The sequence below is a fragment of the Montipora capricornis genome, chromosome 2 (assembly GCF_036669925.1).
Source record: "Montipora capricornis isolate CH-2021 chromosome 2, ASM3666992v2, whole genome shotgun sequence".
Lineage (NCBI taxonomy): Eukaryota > Metazoa > Cnidaria > Anthozoa > Scleractinia > Acroporidae > Montipora > Montipora capricornis.
In genome coordinates this window covers 43978385-43987086 of record NC_090884.1, presented here as the reverse complement: position 1 = coordinate 43987086, position 8702 = coordinate 43978385, and the positions used below count along the sequence as shown (strand labels likewise).

General features: G+C 40.5%; 1 protein-coding gene and 1 pseudogene across 2 annotated transcripts in view; one reads left to right on the top strand and one right to left on the bottom strand.

Moving 5' to 3' along the window:
* Window positions 1–699, bottom strand: part of LOC138037376 (uncharacterized) — a 2066-nt pseudogene extending 1367 nt beyond the window's left edge.
* The window catches only part of LOC138023124 (carbohydrate sulfotransferase 10-like), a 15393-nt gene extending 7137 nt beyond the window's left edge, over window positions 1–8256 (top strand). For both annotated transcript variants that reach the window (XM_068870155.1, XM_068870159.1), the window contains exons 2-4: window positions 1073–1260; window positions 4537–4583; window positions 7030–8256. In XM_068870155.1, coding sequence (XP_068726256.1) covers window positions 1182–1260; window positions 4537–4583; window positions 7030–7872 — 969 coding nt within the window. In that variant the 5' untranslated portion in view covers window positions 1073–1181 and the 3' untranslated portion in view covers window positions 7873–8256. The remainder of the gene's footprint in view (window positions 1–1072; window positions 1261–4536; window positions 4584–7029) is intronic.
* The last annotated feature ends 446 nt before the right edge of the window (window positions 8257–8702 follow it).

Below are 8702 nucleotides of genomic sequence, written 5' to 3'. Positions count from 1 at the left end.
ATCATTGTCCTCGTGACACTCAAGCTCAGTGCCACGTAACCTTGCATTCTGGCACAGGATTCCCACAATACTACAAGAAAGATTGAAGAAAATAAATTAAAGGGAATCGAGTAAAATTGGCATCGAAGTTGACATGTTGATCATTTCCGCGTTCACTTTAGCTTCTTTTTCACAGCAAGTTAAAGAGCGAATTGCTGTGGTTATTACCTTTACTTTTCGTGTGAATAAAGTACAATAATAAACATGAGAAAGACCTGTGAATCGAGGTGACCTATTTACAGAGTTAAGATTTCGATTTGGATTTTCGAGTTGGTCGGTGTAAAATGCAGACTGCAGACCAGGGATGAAATGCAGACCAAAGCTATAATGTAATAACTGTTGAAAAAAATTCAAACCCTCTAGAAGTGCTAACATTCAAGTCTCAATATTGTTTTATGCCTTATGATTAGGCCTAAAGGTTAGCACTTATAAAGGGTTTGGGCTTACTTTTTCAACAGTTACATTATAACCTTAGTCTGCATTTTACCCCTGGTCTGCAGTCTGCATTTTACACTGGCCAACTCAGTCGAAAATCCAACTCGAATTCCAACTCGAAAATCCAACACGAAATCCTAACTCGATAGTTAGTCTATCTCCTTGTGAATCACCAGCTTGACAATGGTCAACTCTAACTAACAGCTTGGAAAGCTTGATTTCCATTTAAGGAGGCTCTAACCAGCTTCAACACGTTGAAGAGACACTCTCTTCAGAAAGACTGACACTACAGACTGTATCACGTGACAGCAATGTTATGATACCATATGAAACACCAATTATTGCTGAACAAGATGCGGTCATTGTTGAAAGGTTACCTTGGCAACCTGAAAGCCCAGAAAAAACACCCTATCTTTGGCTTTAGTTGCTCATATCTCAAAACCAAATTCGGGGACCCACATCTTTCATTGCTTCTGGGAAAGTAAAATGCCTGCCAATTGATAACGAAATGTTTTTATGCTCTTAGGCAAAATGATGTATGCGCTGACGTGTGTGCTAGGCAAGTTTTCTTGAATATTGCTCATTTTGCCTTTTTCAGGGCACGAAAATCCTTTGGGACTTGAAAGCCCTGTTGGCTTTGTGTATGCACTGTGTACACTCCGACAGCAAGTATCTTATTGTTCTCTTTCAACTTGATCCCGAAAAAAATGCGCTTGCTTGGTGTAAAAATTACCAACCTCATATTCCTCATTGTGGTTTGTGTCTTGGTGGTAGCTATTTTCTCAGGTAAGTTCCAATATTTCCTTAGAATTCAATTTTCTTTTATGAAAGACCACCGCGATCTAAGAATAACAGAATTGATATTTAACAATTATTCTACGAGGGCGCGCTGGATAGGAAGTGACAGAAAACCAACGAGGCGCCCAAGTAGAGCAATTGTTTTATTAAAAACTCCATGGTGTTTCTGGGGGTAGTATTGTCGACTGAAGTATTGATTTCTGCCTCGGTCTATTCCGGCGAGAAGGGGCGAGAAGCTATTGGGGCGAGAAGCAAAGAAGACGTCAAAAGTGCTAACCTTTCCAAAGGTTTGTCTATTATTGTATGAGAGTAGGAAATCTGCTTTGAACCCTTACAACTCTCATAGTATTTGTCATAGACAAAAAATAGTCTGGAAGAACTGTATTGCAATCCCGCTTCTGTTAAAGCGCAAAAGAAATAGTTTTATTTTAACATTGAATGAATTGTACTCCCATACAATCAGACAAAACCGTCGGGAAGATTAGCTCTTTTGACATCTTCTTTGTTTCTCTCCTCTCCCCCCTTATTCAATGTTGTGGGAAATTGTTATGTTACCTTCCAACATTGAATAGGGCGAAGTGGGAAGAAGAAGGAAAAGCCCTTCAGTTTTGCACAACATTGAATCAGGGGGGTGGGGAGAAATGCAAAGAAGACGTCAAAAGTGCTAACCTTCCCAACGGTTTTGTCTGATTGTAAGTTGACCTCAGTAGCTCCCCCATGGGAAACTGGGGGCTTGGGAACTATGTCGAAGTTTCAGTAGCTCAGCTCTGATTTTTCGGTTGTCCCTTCTCACGTCGCTAGGCAACTAGTTTTTCACCCTTCCCACGGACGCATTACACCTTAAATATCTATATATGGTCTTCCCCTAACGTCACAGTCATGTTGGTGCACAGAATTTGACTCGATTTTAATGCAAAACATAAGTCATCATTTGCTATTGTTTTGTGCACGAGCATGGCCGTCTCATCACGTGATTGAAAACCATCTATAGTTGCATATATTTAACAATTATTTGCCAATATTTACTGATCCTGGGGTAAATAATTGTTTTAGTATAATTTCAGAGCTGAACATCAGAGAAATCGATAGTTTGTTTAAATCAGTTTTAAGGCCACCCTGATTGACAACAATTTGTTTTATCGTAATGGCTTCCGTCTTGTTTCCTTGCCGACAGTTACTAAATAAAACTTTACAAATTAATTATGACTCTGTTGTGCTATTTCACTTGTTGTTGTTGGTGCTAGCCTGTTTGCAGGCGGTAGATGCTGTTGTCGCCACGAAACACGCATCAGACGCCCAAGCAGGCTATGTTGATGCTAGCTCTGTTGCTATTTTTTTCTACATTTGCGAAGTTTCGATGAATAAGCTCAACGAGGGAGAAGGCTGACTTACCTATGAAAAGTTTAATACCATACTTGGTTGCATTTTGCGTTGTCTTTATTTCCGAGATGTCCTCATCAGCCGGCTGCTGGCAGCCATTTTGTTTTGCTTTACATTCAGCGCCTAGCGCGGTGAATATAGCGTCATATAAGGAATCTCTCAGCCAATCAAATTGCTGGAAACTCTTTGTTCAGCTCTCAAATTATACTAATTAACAATTATCCGCCGAGGGCGAAATAAGTATTGGTGATTGTTATATACCCAAACTTTCACTCAACAAAACGAGCACTGTGATCGGTTGATTCTCGGTCACGTTCTCCTGGTCAAACTCAAATGTATCCGGACCTCTCCGGATGTTTTGCTGCGATTGTTGAAGGAAAAGTTTAAATATATAACAAAGCACTTAATGTATGGTCCTCCTCGGAAACGAACTGTTTCCCTCGAGACCATACATAAAGTGTATGATATTTACGAGACGTAGTCGTGGTAAATATTCCCCAGAATTCAGTGAACCTGAGGCGAATAACTGTTTTAGTATAATTTTCAGTGGTAAATATCAAGAAAGTGCAAAACAAAGTGCTAAAACACGATAAAAAAGAAACGAAAAGTACTTGCTTAGCTTAGTAGTTGCGCCTCCAAAACGTTATATTCACCGGGTAGAGCAATGAATATAACACTGAACTGTCACATTCACCACTGAAAATTATACTAATTAACAATTATTCCATGAGCCCGCGTTGGATGGTAAATAGCCAACGAGACGCGGAGCGCCGAGTTGGCTGTTACCAATCTCGTATCCAACAAGGCCGAATAGAATTATTGTTTTATTAAATTCTCAACCTGCGGTTTTGCTAAGCTTTATTTCAGTTGAAGAAACGACCGGAAAGTGACGTGAATTCCCGGCGCTAAACCGTTAATGCTGAGAGACATTTGCCGCATTCATTTCCATATAAGGTCAAACGCAGGTGTAATGGCTGATAACCGAGATCCAGTGAACCAATCAGAAAGCAAGAATTGCATTATCCGAGGTTGAGAATTTAATAATGGATATTAATCTTTCCGCGCTGCCCAGTTTTTCGGCTACGCAATTTCACGTTGATATCAAGCGACACAATATTCAATGAGGGATAGAGGTCCATTCAAGACAGAAGATTAAATGTGTTTATGTTCGGGATTTGCATTTATGGCCGCAGTTTGATCCTCTAGGGGTTTTCGTCACATCTCGGTATTTAAGTCTTGTCGCCTCTCGCATTAGTTACTCGAGACAGCCAGTTTTACCGCTCGCATCTTGCCGAGCTTAATTTTTCTAGTATACTGTTTACGTTTAGTCTCGTAGTTTACAGTGATGTAATTCGTTTTTCTCCGCCACTACTTTATTTCTTGTATGTTAGTTTTTTCTCGTCCCCAATAAACACAACTGGTCGTGTCCTTCCTATTTCAGCGTGTTGTTGCCTTTCTGCTGATTGGAACTTAAACGTTTTCTCTGCGGCGGAACGCAGTGACATAGCAGAGAAACGTAAATAATGCTTTAACAGTAGGCATAAGCACTTCTAATAAACATTTGTAACACGAAACCGCAAGACTGCAAAAAAGCGTGCTTATTCTGGGACAAAGGATGACCCCAAGTTGCGAAAGTCCTCTAAAGTTATCACGGAACCATAAATTAACTTGTTAATGCTCTTGATATTTTTAAGGGGAAGGAGGAGCGGGAATGCCGTTTGAAAAGAACGCAATTTATGTCTTTCAGACAAATTAGTTTCCCCATTACAACATTCCTGTCTTTGTCCTGTCCAGTATTTTCATTTTTAGAACAAAACCATTGTGCCTATTTTATAACAAGCAGTTTTTCTTTAAACTTTCACTAATAGTTATTCGCTTTTTCAGAGTTCTCTTCAAAATTCAGCTCAGCACTAATGCCAACCCTTCAAACGGTAAGTTTGGTAACCGCGAACTATCACTCCAGTTTTTCACAAAATGTCCTAGAATTATTTTGTCTCTTTGTTGCTTAGCTGAATCTGTCCTCCAGACAGCTTTGTTAACAACTTTGTGTCCTTTGCAGCTGGCGATGATGATACAAATACCGCCCCATTGGAGAGCAAATTGCGCACTAGGACATCTAAAACAATGCAACGTCATTTAAATTTTATTTGTTTTAGATGTCGCAGTAGGCAGTTTGTTCTCCAGTGTAGCAGTTTTTGTACCATGTGATCGCCAGCTGCAAAGAGCCCATTTTACCCCACTCGATCTGTTTGTCGCTGTAGTGTGTACAGCTGATATGCAGAGCTTGTTATTAGTAGTTAGCAAGTAGTCTTTCCCTTGTGAAAGGAGAGCTTCGGAGAAGATCTTCCGCGTTCTTCCGCGTTCTTCCGCGTTCCGAAGATCTTCGACATCCAATTTTTTCTTTCTCGTAACTAAGAGAAGTACATTGATTGGCGTTTCGACAACCTGAGCGGAAGTAACCTTCAGAGTTATATAATTTGTGTAATGTCAGTAGATGGTATAAATATTCTGAACGTAGATGTGATTGGTCAACGAAGTCGTGACTGTCAGTTAAGCTTGATGTCATTGGCTGTGAAGACCTCTAAACAGTGATCTGTCTTAGTCTAATGGCTGAAAGCGTGTTGTTGGTAAAATTGGTCGGTATGCTGCGACAAAGAAACTACATGTTCCAAGCTCTTTCAATAATCTTCGATCATGATCCCCGAATATTACAACTCAATTTTTGTGCAATGCAATTGGTCCGAACAGTTGGCAACGGTTCAAAGTACGAATTTCTCGAATAAGCAACCTAATGTTGATGTTGTCGATAAGTCGCTTGTAGGGGGGCGAGAAGGGACGGGACGGGACGGGAAGAGGTGTTATTCCTGACCAAGAGTGAATTAGTTAAGAGTAATAAATATACTTTACGCGCGAAAACAAACAAAGACTGGGCCGCCACTTTAACCAATCGTGAGAAGAGTGTCACGCGTGAACATGTCTTGTTCTGCCATTCAGTTTTTTTTTTCAGGGACATGACAACTAATTTTTGCAGGAACGGGTATTTTAAAAATAGACTCATTTGCGACTGTGCTGGGGAGCACACCAGGGCCATAGGAACACTCTTACCTACTTCTCTCTTGTCCTGATCTAGCTGATTGGTTTCAAAAGCACCGGGCTGCCTTGGGGGAGGCCGTGAGTTTGACTCCGTCCGGACCAATACACAGGGTCTTAAAATAGCTGAGGATAAAGTGCTGCCTTTTAAAGATAATGAAATCTGCAAATGGTTAGACTTTCAAGTCTTCTCGGATAAGGACTATAACCCGTAGGGACCATCCCACAACCTTTCCTGTTAATCAACATTGTGGGACGTTACAGAGCCCACACAATGTTCTTGAAGAATAGCGAGGAGACCCCGGTAATGTGGTTTGTCCTCCTTTGACATACATGCGTTGGTTGGGTGACATCAAATATAGACTGATAGTGGCAGCCAGAGGCGCCTTTACAAGCTGACGTTTGATCTCACCCAAGGAAAAGAATTGTAAACCGCCATGGGCGGACTTTGTGATATGTTCGGTATATATATTAAGCACGTTGTAGTCGCGCCAGTTTTCAGTTGTGTCTTCATGCCGTGTTGTTCGTTTGTTTTTGAAGAGTATAAACAGTGATTGTTGCGACTGCTAACAGTCTTCACAACCAGTCGCATCAGGCTTAACTGAGAGTCGACCAATAACATCATGACTTTGTTGACCAATCACATCTACGACCAGAGTATATTTTACCATCTACTGACGTTACACAAAAAAATTCGCTCTTAAGATGACTTCCGCTCAGGTTACGGTCAGTCAAAGTCTTTCTAAACAGTCATTCTTAGAACTATACACTCACCCGGCCGATCTTACTTCAATTAGTTATGATACGTCTCCTGGGTTCAAAACTATAACGAGGTTTATCTTGTGGACAGAATTGAACGCCGGACTTGAAAGCTGTTTCAAGCATGCTGAGTACAGATGCTTCTCTCCTGCCAATATCCTGAGCTGCCTGCACAGATTTTGCAAATTAACCCGTTAGGTAACCAGTCTAAACGTAGCATAAAGTGCTCCATATCGGAGGCCGTGGAATACGTTTGGGGGGGGGGGGGGGGGGGGGGGGTGGGTTTTGGTATGGATCACGGAAGTGTAAGGGGGTTATTATTATTATTATTATTATTATTATTATTATTATTATTATTATTCAATTGGCTTGGTAGAGCACGGCGCTTGTGTCTCTCAGTGGTCGTGGGTTCAGAGCCACGTTTAATTAAATCTTGTTTTTAGGGCTTTCCTTTTGTTACTGCGTAAGTAAATTTCAAAACAGCCATGATCTAAAAATCTTAACAGGCGCATTTTTTCTCACCTACAGATGGAACCGGAAAATGTCCAACTTTTGGAAGAGAGACAAAGAGAGCGACAAAATCACCTAAGGAAATATTGCAATTCACACAAATTCACCAATGCTTCGCGAGATATTGCCCAGAAAAGATTGAGATATTTTATGGTCAACGACAAATATAAAATAGTGTATTGCTTTATTCCTAAGGTGGCTTGTACTCAGTGGAATAAGGTGTTTTTGGCTCTCGACAACCGCCCGGATGTCACCGATAGAAATGTTATTCACGATGCTAAGAACTTTAAGTTTCTTAGTCGGGATTATTCTGCCGAGGAAGTTGATTTAAGGCTTCGAACCTACTTTAAATTCGTATTTGTTCGTGATCCCCTGGAGAGGCTGTTGTCGGCCTATGAAGACAAGATAGTACGTGATCGGGCATGGTATTTTCATGATTCGTATTCAAAGAAAATACTAGACTACTTCAATCGCTTCGTAGATCCGAGTTCAGACGACAAGTTAACATTTAAAAAGTTTATATACTACATAAGTACCATTGGATTCAATGAGGACCGTCACTGGGCAACCTACCAGAACCTTTGTTTTCCTTGCGACATACAATACGACTTCATTGGCCACTTCAATGATATGCAAGAAGAGGCTACCTACATTCTTCGACAAACTGGAATGGATAAAGCAGTGACTTTTCCACCTTTTATCACCCGTAGTAATACAACGACTAAAATGCTAAAAAATTTCGCAACGATTCCCAAAGCTAAGATTTTTGAGCTTGCCAAGCTCTTTGAGAAGGATTATGAAATGTTCAATTTCCACTTCCCAGGAGTTTTATCTGATCTCCTGCGAGATTTCCCAAAATGAGGCTTATGCATCCACCTTTATACTCTTCGTTTTTTTAGATTTGTTTTTTACTGACTCCTTTTTTTACAATATAGATACACTCTTTTCCCCTACATCAGTACACCAGTGCAAAAAAAGCACTAGGCTACGCCACATTACAATTCACTTCACTATACGTTACCACAGCAACAATACAATCTACACCATGCTGAGCCTATGCACCTTTATACTCGTTACCAATAATGCATTGCGAAGACACCAAGGTGCAGGTAAACACATCATGCATTCAGATAATTGTTCACTCATGTTGCATGCATGAATGATTGCTTCGCATCAATTTTTACGAATGAAAATTTTGGAAAATTTTCCATAATTTAATCAAGTTATTAAAAGACAAGAATCTTAGTCTTTTATACTGCTCACCGAAGGATGTTAACAAGATTCTCAGGTAACTGAAACCTCGCAAATCTCCCCGGCAGCCCGAATAGTATTCATCCCACCATCTTTTATGCGCTGGAAATTTGGCTCCATATCACTTAGTGTTGTCTTTAACGCGTCCTTCTCATCAGGCATGTTACCTTACTACCGGAAATTGACTGACATCACTCCTTTACATAAGAAAGGTGCTACAAACGAGTTCGCAAGAACTACCGCCCTGTCTGGCTAACATCTGTAGCATTTAAAGTGTGTGAAATGATAGTTAGACAGCATCTTGTTCAGTTCTGGATACTAATGAGATATTTCTACAAGAGCAATTTGGCTTTCTGAAGGGGAAATCTTGTTTGTCTCAACCACTATCTAATTTCGTGATTCAAGTTGGCTCTTGGGAGAAACACACGGAAGAAAAATGA